This window comes from Plectropomus leopardus, chromosome 19 (genome assembly GCF_008729295.1).
Source record: "Plectropomus leopardus isolate mb chromosome 19, YSFRI_Pleo_2.0, whole genome shotgun sequence".
Lineage (NCBI taxonomy): Eukaryota > Metazoa > Chordata > Actinopteri > Perciformes > Serranidae > Plectropomus > Plectropomus leopardus.
In genome coordinates, this window is record NC_056481.1 from 6,879,324 (window position 1) to 6,902,359 (window position 23,036).

Consider the following 23,036-nt stretch of genomic DNA (forward strand, 5'->3'; position numbering starts at 1 on the left):
AACTTGCAAGCTATGATTTGCAATAGGTCATAATTTTGTTTTGCTTATGTTCACAACAGTCATTAATCAAAGAAAAACAAAAACTCTTGCGTTAGAGTTTAAAAACCATGTAAGATTTACACATTCAGACATAATGTGCAATCAGCAAACATTTGTGAAACTTGTTGCTGCTTTTATCTGCATGTTAGCAGTGCACACAAATTACTTCTGGGAGATTTTACTAAATATTAGGGACAAAACCATTAAATTGATGATCGATTAATCGATCTTTAAAAATTTAATTAAATGTTAAATTTAATTAATCATGCATAAGCTATGCAATCCTGTCAAAGTATGTGCAATATTTTGCTGTGACCTTTGAGGAGAATGCATTTGGTATTGTTTGAAATAAACAAGGATTATATAAATGTCTATCAGGGTGTCCCACACTCATTTTTTTATGGTGGCCCACCACGATTAAAACATGTGCCACCATATATTGATTTCATATTTTTTGGAGCTGGAAAGATCATTAGGAGTGCTGCTGAAATATATAAATAATTTGGTTATTGATTGCACAAAACTCTCGGAGAGAAGTTCTTTAAGGTACATCGTCACCATGTTTCTTGTCATAAACCAAACTAAAGTAACTTTTATTGCCCAAATCTAACTTTTTTACCATTACGTTAATTATGTAGCTGTACATTAAGGTCATATCATCATTCGTGGGGCGCTAATCATATGAACTGTTGTGAGTGCATTTTCGTAGGTTACCATACGAGCATGTTCTATGAGAATATGCTGACCCCGCAACTATAACTCCTCAACCTCTCCCACACCACCACCACAAATACATAGTGATTCTGTGAAAAACACTGAGTCACAAAATATTTCCACAAGCAACTGCAGCTTCCACCTCTTCATCTTAAAGCCATCAACTAGCATGCTCAAAAATTTCCGCCACACGTCTATGATTATGTGCCCTACTTTGTCGCCTGTGATAAGAATGCAATTTTACTCCCTTCTGAAGCAGTCAAGAGGTGCTCCCAAACTGTGCGCATTTCATTCCAGCCACACAATTTCAATCCAATCTTCTAACAGATTTAAAATGGAGATGACATCCTTGACTTCTATTACTGTGTCAAGGTCCAATACAGTAAGCTAAAAACAGACTCTGAACACGCTGTGAATCCTCGCCAGACAACAGCATGAAATTTCTGTCCCAGCAGCCCCCACCACCACGTTCTGTCCCTTATGGATGTTAATCTGAGTGCCACGCCTCTGACAGAATGAAGTCCTCAACTACCTCTGAAGCTCCTAAAGTCGAGCTGTAGCCAGTCAAGCTAATCTGCAGACGTTGAGTGATGTAGGAGTATGTATGCCAAAGATGACATTCCAATAGAGTCCTACCCCGCTGCTGCGAGCTCCAAAATAGACGTGTTAGAAATGACAAAAACCAGCAGGCGAGCCCAGCATTGTCTCAGCGTGACCTCAGTAAATGAATGGAAGTGAACAGTGGGACAGAGCAGACAGCTCCTATAACTGTCACTTTAAACAAAATATCCAGGGTGAGCTGCGAAGATGGCCTGTTTTTCTTTACATGATACAAGTGTGCTTACTGTGTGTCAGCTACCAAAAATAGGGTGGACATGGCCTCCGTTCGAAATGCAGAACCATTTTAGATAAACACATCAAACCTGACAGACCAAGCGTAAATTAGCCATCATTCCCATACTGAAGTATTAACTTTTTTCTTTCCCTTGCTGTTCACAATGATGATGAATACACAAAACCCAAGAACTGAAGATTATCCCTTGTCGCTCAGCAAGCCTTAAAGCGAGACTTCATAGCACTTTGGTCCGATGAAGGCTGTCCCATCGTTAAAAAGCCGTTCCAGCGGACTGGTCATTAAAATGTGGCAAGCGGTGGCTGACACGTCCATCCAGAGGCATACTACTCGCCTCATCATGTTCTTTAATCATTGCACGGAAAGAGAGCAGCCCACACTGGGGTCACTTTCAACGAGGCGCACTCCGAACGGCCTGAGTGTCCGTTCAGGATGCAATTAGAGTCCAATTAAATCCTACATTTTCTGACCCACGGAGCAGCTACGTAATGAAATCTAAAGGGCCAATGCTGGGGCAGAGTGAGAGTGGCAGTCAAGGCCTTCTCCCCAGGCCACTACTGTAAATAATGCGTTCGTATTTAACTTGCTTGGTTAAATAAGCATAAAGAGGGCGAAAGAGAGACGACAAGCATGCAGAATCAGATACCAGCAGGGTGAGATACAGTTATAGAGAGAGCGGAAGCAACAATGTCAAGACTCCTAATCCCCAGGACACATGAGTTATCAATCTCCTGTAAATGTCAGGCACTAGGATATGCCCTCATGAATGATGGATATCAGCCTTGTTTGTTTTCTTTTTTTTTTCATCTTCTCTACATTGTGTTATTGAGTGAGCGCCACCGAGGGCTTAGAGTCTATCTTGAGAGGTAATACTCCCTCCTTACAGTGGCAGCTATACCTGAATCCCAATTACCCCAGTGGAGAGAGTGTGCAGCGGAGGGAAGAAAAGAGCAAGAGTGGCACTTTAGCTCTTTTTTTTTTCCCCCACTCGTGTCCAGCCTCTGTGTTGATGATTACAGGGAGGAGAGTGCAAACTCTGATCTATGTCATCAGTCTGCATCGCCTTTCCTATGTATGAGGAGCCGTGGCGCTAAGCACAGACCCCACTCTGGTCTGAATGTACAGTAAAAAAGCTCAAAGTGAATGTGCTTTGCCACTTTTGTCCACTGTAAAAAGAAACCTTTTGTTTTAAGTTAAAAAGCTAGTGTAATGTATGCCTTCATTCTTTAAGTTGACTGAATCTGAGGAGAAAAGTTTAATTATTACAAAATTACCTCAACTTGTCCACTAAAATTCAATCAGCTCAAAATTTTAAGGCAGTTTTTTACAGTGCATGTTGCTAACTACAGACCTCACTCTGATGCAAATATATAGAAAAAAGCTCAAAGTGAATGTGCTTTGCCCATTGTGTGTGAATATATATCACTGTAAAAAGAAACCATTTGTCATAACTTGAAAAAGCGAGTGTCCATGGCAGCCCTAATTTATTAAGTTGACTGAACTTGAGATAAAGGTTGAATTATTACAAAATTCCCTCAATTTAGCCTCTCAAATTCAGTCAACTCAATTTTTAAAGAAATAAATTGGGGTTTTTTTTAAGTTAAAGCAAATAGAGTATTTTTACAGTGCATTGTGCTAGCTAACTACAGACCTCACTCTGGTCTACATGTACAGTAGAAAGCTCAAAGTAAAAGTGCTCTGCCACTTTTGTCCACAGTAAAAAGAGACAATTTGTTTTAACTTTAAAAAGTAGTGTCTAGGCCTATTTTTTTTAAGTTGACTGAGTCTGAGAAAAGTTGATTTTCTTTTATAGTGCATGTTGCAAAAAACAGACATCACTCTGGTATACATGTATAATAGAAGACTCAAAATACATATGCTCCTCTTTAATTTGAATATATATATCAATGAAACTTTTTTTTTTTTAAATTGACGGAGTTGGAGGGAAAAAATACAATTATTACAAAATCCACCCAACTAGTTTTCTTAAACTCTGATAACTTAACATTTTAAGACAGCCCGGACACTAGTTTTTTTAATAGTTATAGTATAGTACTTATAGTATATAGTTATTATTAACTTATAACAAACAGTTTCTTTTCACGTTGATAAATACTGAATTTGAGAAGAAAAGCTTAATTATCACTAAATCCCTCATCTTGTATTCTCAAATTCAACCAACTCACAATATTAAGGTGAGTTTTCAAAGTTAAATCAAGTCTTTTTACAGTCACACGTCTTCAGTTCATTACCCAAAGCAACCAGCTTACAAAAACAATTAATGATACCATCATTTTTAAAAGATCTGTGCAAATATCTTCAAACTAGCACTCTATGGGGACATAATAGCTGGGTAAAAAGAAAAAGAAGAGGGCCGGAGGTTACAGTAGACTCTCTGCTGGGCACCAGAGACACACTCCAAGTCTCCACAGGAATATTACAGGGATCTTGTGGGATTATTGCGCTGAAAGCAACTACACATGAAAAAAATGTACATAAATAAATAAATAAATAAAACAGCCAGTGCCTGCAAACTGCCACACTTGGCTGTTGCTCCCCTCTCGCTCTGGGGAAACGCGCTGCATAATTCTCAGAGAACCAATTAATTTCCAACATTTAATGCTCTGCGGGCGTGCACGCGCTTTTGCATTAATCGCCGCGTATCATCAATATGTATCTGTTTACTTACGGTGGCGCAAAGTTTGATTTCGGAGGGAGAGGCTCGATTCATTAATTAGTGCTTATTAATCAGATTAACATTTTTAAACAGCTGGGCTTCTAATGACATTCATTGCGTATGTTCAAACTGGAATACACACAGCAGCTGGAGAGGAAACACAAACATCGCTACACATTTATCACATTATATCTGCTACGGACATTTATAAAGTTCAGTGTTATGGGAGCACGTGGAAAAAGTCGCACTGACGTCTTTAATCAAAGAAATAACAGCAGTCAATGTCTGTCACAAGCCTGCAATTAAGAGAGTCTGTGTGTCACACTGATGCGTAGCCTAATGAGGAAATTAGAGGCTACGTGCAAAATGAACACATCTCAGATCCGATACCAGCAGATCGGAGACCACATCCACCACAGCTGCACACTAATGGGCCCCGATGACTAACCGTGCCCCCGGTGTCCCCTCTTACCTTGAGCTTGCGTGGAGTGGATGAGTAAGGAAAAAAATAAAATCCATGTGGCGCGCCACATCGATCTGCTCCAGGAGTCCTCAAACATTGTCCCAAGAGTGGCAGGACTGGACAACAAGTGCCCCCGGTGAGCTGGAAGCGCGCTACCGTGTCCGAGTGCCGGTGTGGTGCCGCTGCTGGTCGGGTCTCTCCGGATAGGGGAAGCTGGCGCCAGTCGAGCCGGACAGAGCGCACCGATGCTGGGGCGCAAAAGCGGCTGCTGCAGCCTGTCGCCACCGGAAAAAAAATCGGTCAAACTGTTTGTTTTACAAGCTGAAATCTGCTTCACTTCCACAGAGCCCGTGTGATATTTTCCAATAAAGCAGTCTGAGTTGGTTTCTTTGAAGTACTGGATGCAACTCAGTCAGATGAATCCAGGTTAAATCCAGTCCATTATTCGCTGCACCTGTAACAAGGCAGGCTGCACCTCATACTTTTTCATCCACTCTTCTTCCCTCCTGGAGGTTTTCCTCCTTCCTCTGCTTCTTTAAACTTCACCCTCGCAGTCCGCAACCCGAGCGCTTCCAGTTTCCTCCCCCAAAAATCGCGGACACACTTTTTCCCCGGAATCCTGCCCACAGCGTGCTGTCAAGGTCGGCAATTCAGTTTGACAGGAGCGCTGAGAAGAAGTTGAGCAGCTCGGAGAGCAGAGAATGAGGCCAGCGGGGGGTGAAACTTGCACGCAGTCACGCTGTCATGGTCGGAGCCTGCCGCGGAGAAGAGCCCGGCTGCCGGTGGTGTGCGTCGGATGAGGACGAGTCCCGGGTTCTTTATGAGAAAACGTTTGGATGTGATGTGCTGGCAGCGCAGCGCAGGTCGCCACCACGCGGCCAGGCACAAAAACGCACTTCCACTACTCCAGTCAAAGCACAGGGGCTTCCAGGAGAGGGTTTTATTGCTTCCCTCACCACACACAGGTGGAATGAATATAGCCCTTTGTTAAAATGATTTAAGGAACACGTGCTCTGCTTGTGTTGCCAGGGTTTGGAGTGGAGTGGTGCGCCTGAGGAGGGATCATTGTAATATTTCTGTGGAGATTTACAGTGTGTCTAAGTTTATTGACCTTCTAGTGTTGTTTTATCCTCCATAGCATCATTATAGGGATTTATATTTTGGCTGCACTTTAATGTATTCCGGGATAGTGCTGCGTGTTATTGCAGCAGCACTCTAAGCAGGGGCGTAGGCTTTGTTTTTTTTTTGGGGGGGGGGGGGCTCTAATTTCCTCATCAGGCTACGCAAATGAGGGATTTGGTTGAGCTGCAAACTGCATTCTACTGACTTTTAATGTACTAATTTGTGATTTTCTGCAGCAGTTTATGGTGGGAATGTCATTAATTTCCTCAAAATAAAAATTCCTCTGCAACTTACATGTTTTTATTTCCAGGGACAAATGCATTTGTGCTAAATTTTGAGTGTCTCCTGCGACAACAACAAACTTTTGGGAAGGGGGTTGCTGTTGAATACTACAGCCCAACCAATATTGGTTACCAGATTTGATCAGCCAAAACTGGCCCATCACAGATATATCAGTATCTGCTTACATTGGGAATGTCCACATTTTAAAGGGATAATGGATAACGTCAAAATACTATGCACTTCTTGCATAAAATGGGTTACTAACTTTTTTTAAAAATTTAAATCACAAACAAGAGAAATGCAACTATTTAATCTTACAATGAAAATGCACTAAAAGTAAACATTTCAGCACTCCTGACAGTGACGGGCTTCACTGTTTACTGTTTTACCTTTTGCTGTGGACATGTCTGCTGTGAGATAACTGTTCTTTTGTTTAATGTTTCTTTATGAAACCACATTAGTTCTGCTTCCAACATAGTGCATATCTACAAAGTGTGTGATAGTGCAGCCATCATAATGTGAAGGCAAAAATGCAAAGTTAGCTTGCCTGATTAACCAGTATTGTGTGGAGGGCCACAGATAGCATATTTTAAAAGAAAAGCTGAGGGCCATTTAAAATTGGTCCGCTGGCCACTTTTGGCCCCCAGGCCCAACTTTGAACATGCATGTGTTTATATGAAGTCAAATACAAACAATATGAAAAGTTTATTTTTACCACAACAGAAAAAAGATACTGAGAGCAAAAAAATCAGTATTGGTTAGGCTCTGTTAAATATGTGTGTGTGTGTGTCCTCTCTAAATTCTAAGGTTTTGCAGGTCTGTGAATGCAGTGCAGGCAGAGCTCTCCATGAGTTCCCTTTTTCCTCTGCAGCTGTTTGTGACTCCCATGGATGGATAATTGAACTGCTGATCTGTTCAGAGCTGAGCTGATCAGATCGATGGATGAGAGGAGCAGCAGCTGTGAGTGAAAGCAAACTTTCAGACCCAGCTTAATGACCGGTTAAGTTTCACTTTCACTACACCTGCTCCCTCTGTGCCCAGAGTTCACTCTGTGCTCTAAGAGTGTGGTGACATAAACAACCAAACAGTATATATATTTCAACAGTGCTCCTTATGATTAGTCCATCTCCAAAAACAGAAAATCTACATGTGGCGGCGGATGTTTTAATTGTGGCATGCTGCCCCAAAAAAGTGAATGTGTGGAAAACTGACTTTGTAGGGCTGTGCACAACTCAGAATTATACGACTCACATCAGATCTGGCTGGTCAATACAAATATTTAACTATTTGTTCCATTTTTCCCCATATTGAATTTGAGAATTTGAACAACGTTTACATAGTTTTTTTTTTAAGCATATTATTTTTTCAACTTTTCAGCTTTGCAAAAAGTCAACAAAACCAGTATATTCATACAAAACAGGTCACATATAGAAGAAAGCAAGGAACAAACAAGTAAAAACATCCACCCCATTAAACAAATGGAGGGAAAGAAGTAAAAATTTCTGCTGGAAAACACAGATCCAGCCATCATGCCATTATGCTGATACTAAACATTTGCAATTGCATTTCTGTTTTTTAAATATTCAAGCAATGGACGCCATATTTTAGTTAACTTATTGGCCAAATTATCCCTATGAAAATGCATACTCTCTATCTGTATAATTACAACCATTTTGTTGACGGTGTCAGTGTAATTAATAACCACGCTAACTACACTAGCAGGGAATCAAGTCAAAGTCAAAGTTTTACCGACATCCAAACAAAAGCCAGAGACGACTGTATTAAGTTAATGTGAGCTGTAAATTTACAATTTATATGCAAAATGCAAATAAAGAGCCCACCCTACTCTGCCTTTAATTGGCTTACCCCGGCATTCTCACCCTAACCAAACAAACCAACAGAGGCAACGAGTACCTCCGCTATCCTAGCATTGCAAATTTGCTTATGGGGCAAAGCCTCTCTTCCTCCTCTGCCTCCATGTGCATAGCTGCCTTTACCAAAGAGCAGCATAAAAGAGTGCTCACTCTGCAGCAAAATATGGGGACCAAAATGGCCAAAATCTACAACTTTCAGAGGGCAATACTACCAGTTTGTGGTTTTTCTGCTCCAAAAGGTGATGGAAATGTACGTCATATTGCCGAAATGAAAGTCTTCTGCTACTTTCATGTTTATATGGGGGGTTACAAATGCATTTGTGCTAAATACTTAAGTGACCAAGCCCCCTGCATCCCACCTAAAACCTACACCTATGCCTCTACGCATTCTTTTCTCCTGTTATTTTTTGTAGTTGAGGCTGTGGAGAGTAATTCCCCATGCTGTTCCAGGTGCATGACGTGAATAGAAAAATACACGAATGGCAAAGTCTTTACACAGCCAGGACTGAAACTGCTGCATGTTATCTTGTCTGTGCTGGAGAGGAAGGAGGACAAGGAGAAGGAGAGGGTGAGAAATGAATGAGAGGAGGACAGAAGGAGGAAGAGCAGAGAGTGAAAAGAGAAAGAGGAGGAGGGGGGTGATAGAGAGTGACTGAGCAAATGCTGTTTCCAAAATGACAGTATCAGTAAAGTCTTGGCTGAGGAAGAGAATGAGAGAGCATGACAGAGCAAATGTTCCTGTCTTGAAAATGACAGTGCCTTGCCAGGAGAAAGCAGGAGTGCTTAATGTTTGTAATGTTTTTCTGCGAATGGCGAGTCCCATTGAAGCCACCACAGGGCAGCGGGGAAATAATGCACCATGGTAATAGCTTCTGTTGTTTCTCAGCATGATTTCCAGGCTCCCGTTGGCTTTCCCCTTCTCATCCAAAAAATGTGATACCTTGCACAAAAGTTAATAACAGGAGAGTTAACATCAGGAAAACCAAGACGGAGTGCTTCCTTGGCCACCCCCAGGGCTGCTCAGGGACCCGATTATGATTTTTCAAAGTACTTACTGTGACTGAACTCAGCGAGAGGATAATTTAGAAAATCCCTGGACACAGTATTTGAACCACAGCTTTCTGCACACAAGTGGCAATGCGGTTTGTTTGTGCCCCCCCCCCCCTCCCCCACCCTTTCCCTGCAGATGCCAACGCCGCCAGGTGTTTGCCCTCTTGTGTTGTTAAGCAATGGGTAGCCATGATCACAGGTGCTAAAGCAGCTTACTCCGAGCTGTGTTCGCCTCAGTCAGAGTTTCTCGCTCTTTTTATCTGGCCCCTAGAATTAACCACACAACTGATAATGATGATTCAGAGGTATCTGCAGCAGACTGCAATTATTCCAAGTTATTCTGACATTTGCCCCGGGCATCCATATTTAACACCTTAAACCAGACCAGTGGATGCCATTTTTGGCACAACGGAGGAGACAGAAAAGAGGGCAACGAAATCTGGGATTAATTGGAGAAAACACATGTACTTTCCTATTAAAGGGCCGTGCCAACATGTTTACAAGTCTTAGCTCTCTAAATTTCAATAATACATACTTCATTATGCTTTCCATCTTCAGATTCACTTTATACAGGTTTAGATTTTAAATGTGTTTTTCCCCATTGTTCTCATCAGCCATATAGTACCGCAGGATAATAATAATGTGTAGGCCAAATTATTATTATTTAATTACATAAAAATCACTGCAAACTAATGTCAAACAGAGGTGGAAATCACAATTCCAGTCACCTAAATAATTGTTGGCATTGTACATTTCTGCAAGCCACCAGTGTGTGACATTTGTACGTCATTATGTATTATGTATGCATTATGTATTTTATGCAGTTTGTTTGCAGGAAGAAATCAAACTAATTTTCTCTGGTTCCAGAAGTTTAACTGCTATTTAAAAAGGCTCCAACACAGCGCAAGAAAACTAATGTAGATCCAGGTGTCACGGGGTTATAACACCCACTTTTGGGGGCACGGTTACAGTTGGAAACAGTGGTCTGCTAGAAAACACAAGGTTTTTGTGACACAGTGATCAGAAATGCAGTTTTGATATTTGTTGGCAGCCTTCTCTGTGTCCAATCATCCATCTCCTCTACCTTCCAATGACAAAGTAAGCTCATATACATGTGATCAGAACTATGTCCCTTTGGAAACATTGATATGATTCATATAAGATGAAGCAGTTTAACGTATCTGCAGTTTGCCGAAATGTACAATGGCAACATTTCCCTCTGGCGACTGGCCTGGCAAATCAGCAGCTGCATAGATTGGTCGAAATGTTGTTTTCTATGACTGTTTGAAATTTAATTAGCTGTGATTTATAATACGGAGTAAATCAGAAAAACCTGCACAAACCATTGGTGTGGTCATTCAAGCAAAAAATATGAGATATATCTACTACCATTATAATAGCATTGGCTCTAAAAAACACTTTTTTCAACCAAAGCCAGCTTGCTTTTCATTCAGCATCTTCTGACTGAGTCTTCAACCATCAAGTGCAGTACTGACAATAACATGCAGCTCTCATTTCATTTCTATCAACAAAGTAAGAGACACTCAGAGGTAAACCCCCCCCCCTGCATCTTCTCTGGCCTTGAGGAGAGCAACAGAGAGGAAGAGGAGAGGCATCTTTGAACAACAAAGGGCATCAATGTTTGATATGATCGGAGATACCGCTCAAACCAAAATCCTGATCAACAGCTCGGATCCTTACCTCGGTTTGGTTTTGAGGATTGCACCTGAGATAAGGTAGGATCACAAATACAAACACAGACACAGAGTTGCAAAAGCGAAAAATAATATCAGAGAAATGGTCTGTTGGCTGCCCGGATTGAAAGACGGAGGTTAGAACTCGAAGAGGAAGAAAGACCTGAGGGAAGACTCTTGAGTGCTTCAGAGAGATCTGTGAAGTAAACCTCCTCCACACACACATACACACACACACACACACACACACACACACACACACACACACACACACACACACACACACACACACACACACCCTCTAATGCTAACCAACCCCAATGACAACTCGAGGGTAACAGCGGATGCATTGACCTCCAGTGATATTTTCCTGCAGGACAAAGTGAGTCAGTCAACAGAGGAAAATTTTTGGATAATGTGCTTCTGCAAACCAAATACACATTACAATTATATGTTTAATAAGTATCATATCAACATTTCTAAAGTCACATACTTCTGATAACATATATATGGGCCGATTTTGTCATCAGGAGGTGGAGGGGATTGCAGTTGGCAGAGATACATCAGCAGCATTTCCAGCGGGGATTGTGCCACCAAAAGCATGCGTTTGCATTGGGTCAATTCGAGCGGCAATTGTGCCACTAAAATCAAGTGTTTTCTGCATCACGAGCAACATTTAAAGCAGCACTTCTGCCACCAGAAGCATGCAATTTCTGTGAAACCTCCGAGGAATATCTAGCAGTGTTTGTGCCACCAAAAGCGGGTTTTTTAACAAGACTCTAGAGGCATTTCCAGTGGCAATTGTGCCACCAAAGACAGATGATTTTTCAGCATTCTCAGCTGGGTTTGTGGCACCAAAAAGGGTTGTTTTTACCATGGCTTCCGCAGCATTTCCAATGACAAAGGCTTTTGTCGCTAGGCTTGGGCAGTATTTCCAGTGATGTTTTTGCCCCCAAAAGCAGGTATTTTAAATGCAAACATAAGAAAGCGTTTTTTTTGCCTGAACATGTCACATTTTAACAACAGCACCGTTAAAACAGAAAGAAAGGTACAGTTCCTACATATCCTCTACATAATGCACATATATTACATATCTGTGGTTTGCAGAAACGTCATGGCAACGCCAACATTTAGTCCGGTGATTAGGTTGGTTTGGCCATGATCAGCCTGAAAAAGCGAGCAGAAAAACACACAGTTCTTGTCATTAAATGAGCGGCTCACTACTATTTATTAAACATTTCTCACACCATTAACATTACTCTGTCAATTAGCGTCCATTTAAGGCGAGGCATCAAAGGAACGGGGGATCTTCTAAACCAAAATGAATGCTCCATCCTCTCTTCCACCACTCTGACCAATCTCACTGGAGGTTTAATGAATCGGAACAAGCAGGAGATAATGGGAACGGGAACTCGGTGGGAGGCCGATGGGGTGATGAGCGTTGCTTATTACCTCCAAGGCCAATTACAATAAAGATCTGTCATAGTCTCTGTCTGAAAGAGAAAGAGTCACGGACTCCCATGGGGCTTCGCTGACCATCTGAATAACCCTGGTCAACACAAACACACCGGGCTCAGCACAGCCTCATTTATGCAGCACTGCTCATTCACCAGTTTCAGTTTATTTATTTCTTGTGAGAGCATTAGTATCAGTGGTTGAAGAAGTATGCAGATCATTTACTCAGGTAAAATTACTAATACCACACTGTGAAAATATTCTGTTTAAAGTAAAAGTCCTGCAGTCAAAATGTTACTTAGGTAAAAGTAAGTATGTATTATCAGGAAAAAGTACTTATAATACTAAAAAGTAGAAGTGCCCAATGCAGAAAAGAAGAAAAACAAAACAAAAACAAAACACAACACCCCTATAATTCAAAATTATAAAGATAGAAACAGAATAGAAAATAAATAGATAAATAGAAAAAGCATGGGAAAAAAATATGTTTAAAAAAGTACCAAAAAAACCAAAACAAAAACACCCACACAAAAACACAGAGAAATCTTAAAATTGTTTAAAAGAAACCACCCTAAAACTCAAAATAATTTTTTTTAAGAAAGAGAAAAAATTAGTAAGTGATAATAAGTATTTTTAATTGCAGAAAAACACGAACAAATGTCTAAATGGTTAAAATATATATATAAAAAAACATATATATATATATCATTTTAATTGTAACCATTTTTGCATATTTTGCATATATACTGCATATCTGCATATTTTTTTTCAAAAAATACAAATTCAGTGTCTATCATAATAGTTGGCAAGTACTTTTTAGTTGACTGATTGTTTGATCAGTTGTTTCAGCTTTGCTTGAATAAACTGTTTCTAATATTTTTTGTTTTAATCTTATAAACTTAACTTGCATTTTTATGCAAAAATCTTAATTTGTAAAGTGACTAAAGCTGTCAGATAAATATAGTTATGTAAAAAGTAATAAGAAAATACTCAGTAAGGTACATGTACATTAAATCTGAAATTACTAAGTGATTAGTATTAGCCGGATTAGCTGTACCTCATTCTCCTTTCACTTTTAACATTTAAATACTGAATAGAGTTTTTTTTAAAGGAAATCATTAACAAGTTAGCATTTTTGCTAAAATGAAATAAGACAAAAACAGAATTGGGCGCCGTTGAGGAATATTTTCTTTGATACAGCACCTCCGAGGCCGCTGTACTTAACAGTAAAATCTACAGCAGGAAAACTAAACTGCACTGATTTTTCTTTCTTTTTTTTCCCAAAAAGGAGTGACATTTAAAAAAACCTGATGGACAGTCTAATTTATGTACGGATCTTTAATCGCTGGCAATTTGGCAGATGGAGATGAGTGAAAGAAAAATCTGACTGTATTCATCAGAGAGAGAGATCAGTCAAAAAAGCAGAGAGAGGAAAGAGGAGCAGAACTGTGTGTGTAACGGAGACAGATGGTCAAAATAGAAAAGAAATATGTTAAGCAGAACTGCGCCAACCTTGGCAAAGGAAGGCCTATAAAAGGTAAAGAGTAGGCGTAGGAGTATGGAAACAAAGAAAGCTAACAGTTTGGGGGAGTAATGTGGTTTGAGAACACAAACAGGGGAACTGCACTAATAACACATCAGTCGGCTCGTTGTTTCTGATTTGCCTGTGAATCCATTTTACCACCCCTCACCAATTACTCCGTTTGCCGGGCCCTGCGCACAGCTGGGTGCATGGATATGTTCGTGCAGCACCTGAGCAGCGATTGCACCTGACTGCATCACCCTCTGATTCACATACGCACCTCGCTCCCTGTCTCACACATACCAGAGGCTGTAAAATAAATCATGAGGCTCTGAGCAACTTACCTTAAAGCTTTAAGCTTTTTTTTTAAGTGTCAAAAAACACAAAACATATTCTACTCTAAGTTGTATTGAGCCATCAATAAGCTGCAGTTTGGGTTTTACTTAAGAATTCTGCTGCTACCCCAAAACAATAGAGACGAATGGTACTTTGTGGTGCTCGCAGCATTGACATAAAAAAAAACATATAAAACCCATGAAAATATAAGTTTTCATGGAGATTATTTATTGAGTAGAAAGTACTTCCAACAAAACTGTGTTAAGGTTAAGGTCTGAGGATTATATAGCGCAGTGATACTCAATTTACAGCCCGTGGGCCAAATATGGCCCTGATAGGGTGCTGGGTGGCCACGTTATTTCACAATAAAAATAGCGTGATTCACACTGGGATTTGCTTTTGTACTTTTAGTATTTATGAGGTGCCAGTGGGCAAAAAAGAGCATCATAAAAGAGCTTCTTATAATCCCGAAATCCCAGAACTGTCCTAAAATCCTAGAAACGGTCAGAAAATCAAAGAAAAATCCTGAAATCCTGAAAACCCCCTAAAATCTGAGGAAGATCCTAAAATCCTAGACACTTCCTAAAATCTAAGAAACATTTCAAAACCATAGAGACGTTCTCAAATCCTAAAAAATTGTAATATGTGAGAAATGTCCTAAAATCCTACAAATGTGCAAAAATTCTAGAAATGTCCTTAAGTTCTAGAAACGTCCTAAAATATTAGTAATGTCATATAATACTAAAAATGTCTTAAATACTAGAAACATGTATGGGGCTGCTGCAATTGGCCCCTGGCCTCCTTTCATTTAGCAAAAGTGGCCCCCAAGCAAAGCAAGTTGAGTTGCCCTGATCCAGCACAAAAGGAACACTGTCTCTGAAAAAGCACATTGCTGATAAATTTTCAGATATGTCAATATTATTTCTTATTTGACTCATCAACAGAGTTTTTAAAAACATGAGATTAACAGGAAGAACTGCAGTCAAATGAATAAATGATGCACATGCACAAAAAACATTAATACACCATTTCACATTTAGTTAGACAATCAGTACAAGAGCTAAGTCTTAAATGTCAATGATTTTTGTTGCAGCATCCCTCCAAATATGCATCACACTTTTTTTTTTGATGTTGCAGTGCAGTGATTTAAAGATGCTATTTAGACTCTGGCAGCGCTTTAATGACTGTTGGAGAAAAGCTGACACCGTGTGTGCTATAAATAGTATAAGCAGAATGTATGTGCAGGATATAGAGCACACGGTAGATGGTGTTGTAAAGTATGTTGGCTTCTCTATGAACCCTTACAGATAATCAGTAAATAACCTTCCTCATTAACTCTTGTGCAGAATTATTTCATGAAAAATGTGCTGTAGTGTTGAGCTGAAAGAGATCTCACTGTATCTGCCTGTCTGGACGCTGGCTAAAGACTAGAAAGTTTGGCTGTTAAAAGTATTTCAAATTAATTCAGAGGATTCTCTAGCTGGCTGCGGATTCAGATGCTTTTGTTAAAGGATACTTCACCCCCACAGTGATTTATGTATCAGTTACTCACCCTGTGTCACTTTGAATTTGGGAAGAAATCTTTGTTTTTCTTACATGCCTCCAGTAAAAGAATCCAAAAAAAAAGAGAAAAGTTTTGATGAACTGAAGTCATAGGGGTTCAAATTTAACAACAGCAATACTATATCAAAACATCGGTTCACAAATGCAAACGCAACTTGTGTATAGTAATTCAAGTCTCATTTATCCGGTCGTATGCTCAGTACTTACCAACAGACACCCTTTCCGACAGGGAACTTTACTAAAAGTAAAATTTATCCATGTACTCTTCAAAGCTCTCTTCGATTGACAAAACAGTAATTTTACGTTGCTGAACACAGGAGCTGCTGATCTTCCATTGCCATGAAGAGTTTGTTTTGTGTTTGCTTTGTGAGACTTTGGTGATTTAAGGGTTTAGTTTGGAATCACCAAACCAAACCTAATAAGACAAACAAAGTACAGACGGAGGAAGCAGTAGACCAGTCACTCCTGTGTCCTGAGAGGTAAAATTACTGTTTTCATTAATGGAGTCTGGCTTTAAAGAGAGCACAGAAAAGTTTCACGTTTAGTTCCCCATCAAAAAGGGATGCCTGTTTGGGAAGTACTAAGCATATGAATGGATAAATAAGACTTTGATTATAATGCACGTTAATCACAGACACCTGTGACTGAAATTAAAAAAAAAAAAAAACAAACAACACTTTTCTTCATGAATTCAACATAACACGAGGTAAGTAACTGATTTAAAAATGGGCATATAGGGGTGAAGTATTCTTTTAGGTGTTGGACCAGCATGTCAAAGGCTATGAATACATGTGTGTAACATACACAGATGCACACATATGTATGTACAAACAAACAAACAAATGTCTGCAACTAACAGATTGCCCATGCAGGCCACAGAGGTGCAGCTGCTGTAAAGCTTGAGAATTCTTCACTTTTATCATCACTGGCTGGGGAAAATGAATATAAAGCCACGTCAAAGCTGAAATAGAGCATCATTCTTTTATTCCTGATTGAATTCTGGGCTTCGAGCCCATCTGACAGATCTAGAGTGTCACTCTGTGTGGCCCAGACACTCTGCCTGAAACCTGCTCTGTGTCGAGGAGATGCCAAACACTGACACCGTCTGAGTCAACGGTGGTTCTGCTGTAACCCTTATTCTCAAGCCATTTGAGCTCTGCCTTTAATATACAAACACATGCACAGAGCACATAAACACCTTAGAATCAAATGGAAATTAAGGTATGTGCACCACATCTGGCATGCTGTAAATAAACACCCGGTTGACTCAGCCCCCGCTGGGTTCATCTCTTTAGTTCACCTTGAATCAAACATCAGTCAATGCGGAGCTGTAATTGGTGCAAACATTAAACCTTGGGCACCTATATCAGATGGAGCATTGATGTTCCTCCACCCACTGATGTGCACTGAGGCCAATGCATGTGTCACTAAGCCTGGAGCCAGAAAAGGCCGCCCAACTCGCTGCTGCTACGATGGAAGAGCGCCGCTCCGGCCTCCATGTTGGAGTCTTGACCCTGACGCCCCCACAGTGTTGAAGGCGGTAGTGGGTGCTCAGCTGTTGGAGACTTTGTTACTCTTACTTTTTTCTAGAAAAAGACTAATTTACACATTAGTCTCTGAAGTATATATTACTTTTCCTATTTTGTTGCTTGCGCTCAGATTGTTAGTTGTCAAAAAAGTTCTGCCAATAGATTATTTCGTCACATTTTGAGAGTCTGTTGAAGGTTAACCAGATCAGGTTCAATATCACATGCTCCTTTATGCAAGTGTTCATCATGCCTTAAGTCCGCGTGGGCAGTGTGTGATAAAGAAAAACTAAGTGCATGCATAAAGGCTGCACACAAGACTAGATGTGTGCCTGTTCGTGTATGTAGATAAGCAGCTAATACCTATTCAATTTGATCCTCGGCCTGCCCCTGTCATTTTTAATGGCTTGTGTGGAGAGATTTTTTTCCTCCTGTGCACCTAAAGAAGATAATCACACTCTTTCACTGAGTAAAAGAGCAAGGACAGGTGATGGATTTAGTGCTAAACTTCATCTGTACCCAACAATGCTACTTGTTGCCTCCTTTTGCCATAGAGCTGTCTTACGAGGGTGGCAGCCTTGCCGTAATTATGTGTTTTTTTGTGTCATCCTATCAATCACACTCTTGAATTGTCTATGAATGTGCTGAACTACCATGTGCATTAATACACATGGCACGTCATTCAGTGTGGAATCCATTTTGAGTCCAATCTGTCCTTATCCTTTGTTTGTATATGGTGGAGATTTCTAATGATGGTCATCTTTTAATTCATCAAAAATATTTTTTGAATTAACCTACATGCACAACTCACCTAAAGGGGTTGAAAATGCCAGTAAATTTAGCAAATAAACTGAAAAGAGGTTTTGTAAGGCTGGTAAAGAAATTCAGATTTTTTTTGTAAGGCATCCAGTTCTTCCACAGCTGCCAGCTTTATCTGTATCAGTTCAAATTCTATTCATTCCCTGGCCTTGGCTAGTGTTAGAAAAATCTTGTGTTGGGCCTTACAATTCTCGATTTGGTTTTGACAAACAACTGTTCCGACTCTTATCAAAACACACCCGCTATCATTGCTACAAACACAGCTTGATGTGCTCTGATCCTTTGTGAAAAAAACTCCACAACATTCTTTTGTAACTACAACCACAGCTTTTGTGGCTACAAACGCAGGTGAACATGTTCTGAACTGTTGTTTAAAAATACCCAGTTTGGTTGCAACAAATACAGCTGGATATATGCTGAACTCTTATTGAAACATACCCACTTTTGATGCTACAAATGCAGCTGAACATGTTCTAAAGTATTGTTTAAAAATACACGCTTCGGTTTCTACAAAACAGCCTGGGCGTGCAAAATTCTTGTAAAAAAAATACTCGCTTTTGTCACTGCAAGCACAGATGGATATGTCTTGAAATCCTATTACAAATACCAGCTTTTGTGGCTACAAACACAGCTGAAAATGTCCTATATTCTCATTAAAACATACCCAACTTAGTTGCTACAAACATGGCAGGACGTGTCCAGCTCTCAACTCTCATTAGCTGCATGCACATGCACACTTTTTCTCAAACTGATCGAAGATTTCAGGTCAACTGTTTCCATGGGATGTCATCTAACAAGATCTGCTGTTTACATACACCGGTGCGTGTAAACGGAGCAGCTGTGTGGCATGTGCAAAAGTTATGAATATAGTAACTTGACAGGACTGCCAACTCTCGCATTTTCTCGCAGTGACAAATAAATGATGAAAAAATCTGACAGCAGCACAGTGCTCTCTCTCCCTCTCCTCTCACGCACCCGGGCAGGAGCGAGTGAGTTACTATTTGCTGTTGTTTTGATGCTCTTAATCAAAACACAGCGTGATACCAACACACTTTTACTGGTGGCAATGAAGAGGAGAAGACGGCAAGCACACGAAGGCCTTTTTAGTGGGGATGGAGCATGTGCAGAAAACACAGCCAAAGATTAATCAACTTCATTGTTTACAAGATACAAATTTTCTGGTTTATGAAAAGGTTTAAACTACTCATGTGCAGTCAATTGAAATTTGAATCAGTTAGCGCCTGTTTAAGATAACTGAGGTGTTTAAATGGATAATTTTTTATCTGTTCAGGCTTTCAAACATTTCTAATCAGATAAGTTAATGTGCCTATTGAAAATGATGAGCGGTGAGAAACGCAGCTCATATACATTTAATCTGAACTACATCGCACATATGAAACGTACATATGTCACATGTCCGTAGTGTGCAGAAATGTACAAAATCAACATTATATTCTGACGACTGGGCTTTACCTAAAGAGGCAGATTATAATGCTAGTTTGGGTTAGATGTTCAGACAAAGACGGTGGACATCAGTATGTATTTACCCCCTTTAAAGATACAAAAATGAAAAATAGCAGCAATTTTTACAAAAAGAAATTCTCGTCTGGTAAATGAGTCTAATTTTCACCATGGCTGGAGCAATCCTTTCAGGGTGCCTGAAGAAGTGCAAATTAGAGAAAACAAATCTATTATGAGATCTTGAATAAGCACAGTGGAACTTTTTCTAAAGAAGTGAAACTTGCCGGAAGGTCTTATTTCTAACTTTTCAAGTTATTACTGACAATCATTAAAATCCTGATGTTCTCTTCTCAGTAAGTGACATTGATCCTAATCCATTGAAAGATTCTGATATTTTTTTTTCTCTCCTCTATATGTCGAGGCAACATTCACAAAATGATATAAAATGTGACATGCTGTTCAGTAATCCTACACACTCTATCTTTCTTCCTCTGCATATAACCTATAATACATTATACAATGACAGACTAATTTTTGGACAAAGCACATTTATTAAGCCATCCTGTGTGTGCACTGTGTCTATCCAGGGGTAGATTACTGTGGCGATGGAGCTACAGAGACTAGTGAGTATTCTGATTTGAAGTGAAAAAATCCACTTCAACCCGCCCACACTGAGTGTAGATCTGGCTCATGATGCCGAGGTGCAGATGTCACTCTCCTGGTGGCAGCCACGAAAAGCCGTGACATAAGCATTGACGTTTTGAATGTCAGGGACGAGGGGACCTTTCACGTAGCAGAGGTTTTTGGCCAATATCCGCCGATTCTCTGCAGCCCTCCACAGCTCTCCACAGCGAGCTGGACCATATATATTAGAAGACTCAGAGGGCACATGAGAGTCAGTCCTGACACCACGAACCCATGTCGCACTTGTTGAACTCGTTAGATGGAATACATATCTGTTCTCACATCGCCTGGCAGAGTTAAGGTCTTATCTTGGAATTTATATTTAGACCAGAAATAAATAGAAAACCTCTCAATTTTTTATTGAAATAACTGAAACAGTTACCGTATTATATGCTTCACATTTCACTACAATAAGTGTTTCTGCGGGCAACAACAGCATCCAGGGGCGTGTGGACCAACCAGCCCGTCGCCATGGAGTTATTTCACCACTCAAGCTCCAACCGAAAAGCAGCGGTATTTTCCTCTGACCAACTGCAAACGTGTTTATTTGATAGGAGGCATAAAGAAGAAACAACTGACTGGTTGAAAAAGATTTTAAAAAAGCAAAAAACAAAAGCTCAGAAAAAGGTCTGATGTGGGTTGATCATGATTGTCAGAGACACGAGAGAAGTCCAAGCAGCATGCAAATCCAAAAGTAATAAAGACTAGGTGCTGGACAAAGCAAAAACAGATATCAAAAAATAGATAAAGTCTGCACACTAATGCTCCCATGAAAGTTCATTCAATCACCTCAGACCTCTGAGGAAGGGCTAATGCCAGACACATCAAACGTGTGGAGGTAATCGAACGATGAGCATTTCTGTATGTACTAAAATCATACATGCAAGGAAAAAAATGAAAGCACAAAAACAGAACACAGTGTCACTGTAGCTTGGCAGCAATAATACAATTACATGCTTGGTTAGAAACATGATAACCACAGGCCGGGCATCAGCGCGCCACCATGCACTGTGCCGTTCTAATGGAACTTGGCAAAACATGTTTGTTATCTTCTCAATCACAGTGATGGATCACCTTCGCTGACTGAATTAGACACGTTGGGAGTCATTTCGTAGCCTGGCAGGTATCGCAGAACTGATTTAAAAAATATTGTTCATCACGGCGTGCACATGTAAAAATAGCCTCCAAGATATTAAATGTGATTGCTTTCATGCATGCAAAAAAAAAAAAAAGAAAAAAAGAGGATCAAATTTCTGTCATGCTGGAATGATCCTGTAAAGAGGTTTGCTTTTAGCAGCAGTTGAGATGCCATTCACATATGAGTGACAAGACCTCTAGTCTGACATTTTTCTACATCTCAGGAATGACTTCAGAAAATCCCTTTTCGCTTCACTGGTGGGCCCTGTCGTTTTGGAAAAGGCAAACACCTAGATAGAAGACTCCACCTTTCAAATCGAGAGAGATTCTCATCATACTCTCCCCGAACTCTGCTGTGATTGGTGAGAAATAATTTCTTTCAAAACTCTTTGTCAAATGAATCTTTAACCTTTCTTTGGTTGCACTCCCGCTGTCTCTTCAAGGCAGCGTTTTTCTCAGTACCACTGTGCTCACTAAGAATTTGTCCTCAAACCTGTTGAGGAGCAAAACCTTGTTCCACAGAGCTGCTCTCTCTGTTCTTGTTACTTTCTAATAAACCTGCCAGAGCCGCACAGTTTGATTCATTTTTCTTGCCATGGTACAAATCTCCAATGTTGATCAGTGCAGAAAAAAATACAAGACGCCTCATTAAAAGAAGTGACTCAAAGCCATAGGAGGGCAAAGAGCTACACCTCAGTGTGACTGCATGTGCTAACTCTTTCACTTCTGAACGTCACCTTTGCCTCGTCTGTTCCTGCAGTTTATTGCTCTGAGACACTGCACATATTGGTCTCTGTTACCTGTGTTTCCATTAGTTATATTCACATGATGTAATGCCCACATCTCTGAAGTTAACTCTCAGAAGAAAGACAATGTTTTTCTCTTGTGGGTGGCATACTGTTTGAAGTGAAAAGCCACACTTATAAACTGAATTTGCATTTCACCGGAGCTATCTGTGACAGCTCACTAAATACGTGTCCTCATTGGAGGCTTCTCTCCTAAAGCTTTAAGACAGATAATGAAGGTTTCCAGAGTTTATATCTTGGAAACGACTCAACTGTCGTTATTGGCAATTCATTTCATCGACTCCCACAATGTTTGTTTGAGCCTCTAGATTCGAATGGTGTTTCACTGTTGCGCAGACATGTGTTAACTCTGAAATTTACCCCAATAAAATTGTGCTGAATCCCATAACTGTCAGGAGAAAGTGTATGAAGTCAAAATAGGGAAAAAAAAGCATGACTATATCTGAATGTGAAAACATGTTTAATGAATACATTCAAATGGGTGGATGCGTAAAAACGTTTTGATCAGATGAATTTAAATGTCTGAAGGTGTAAAACAAATATCAGAAAATGTATTTTTGAATCCGTAACATCTGTAGCGGTGCATGACATTTCTGAATAAATGAAAAATAGTTGCTAGTGCATGAAGAAGATTTGCACAAAGTTTTACAGGTACAAAAAAAGGTTTGCAGTTACACATCAGCTCTGCAGTCACATTTATCTGTTTGAAGTTGAAAAAAAATCACACAGAACTCAATTGTATCTGTGAATCCTCGTTTAACCGCAACAGATGAAATCTACGAGTACAAATCACACTTACAGAGGGAGAAGTCTGTGGCTGCAACCAAAGTTGACAGCTAATGTGGTTTGGATAGCAGTGATAAGGGCCAGTAAGCATTAAATAGATGAGTTTACTGTTTATCAGACCACTAATGAGTAGGGACGGGGATCGTTCATGTATATTGATACTGACACCATTA

At 40.1% G+C, this 23,036-nt stretch overlaps 1 protein-coding gene across 4 annotated transcripts in view; it reads right to left on the bottom strand.

The window, feature by feature from the left end:
- The window catches only part of sdk2b (sidekick cell adhesion molecule 2b), a 375,326-nt gene extending 369,807 nt beyond the window's left edge, over positions 1 to 5,519 (bottom strand). For all 4 annotated transcript variants that reach the window (XM_042508531.1, XM_042508529.1, XM_042508530.1 and 1 more), the window contains exon 1: positions 4,756 to 5,519. In XM_042508531.1, the coding sequence (XP_042364465.1) occupies positions 4,756 to 4,843 (88 nt within the window). In that variant the 5' untranslated portion in view covers positions 4,844 to 5,519. The remainder of the gene's footprint in view (positions 1 to 4,755) is intronic.
- Positions 5,520 to 23,036: the final 17,517 nt, after the last annotated feature.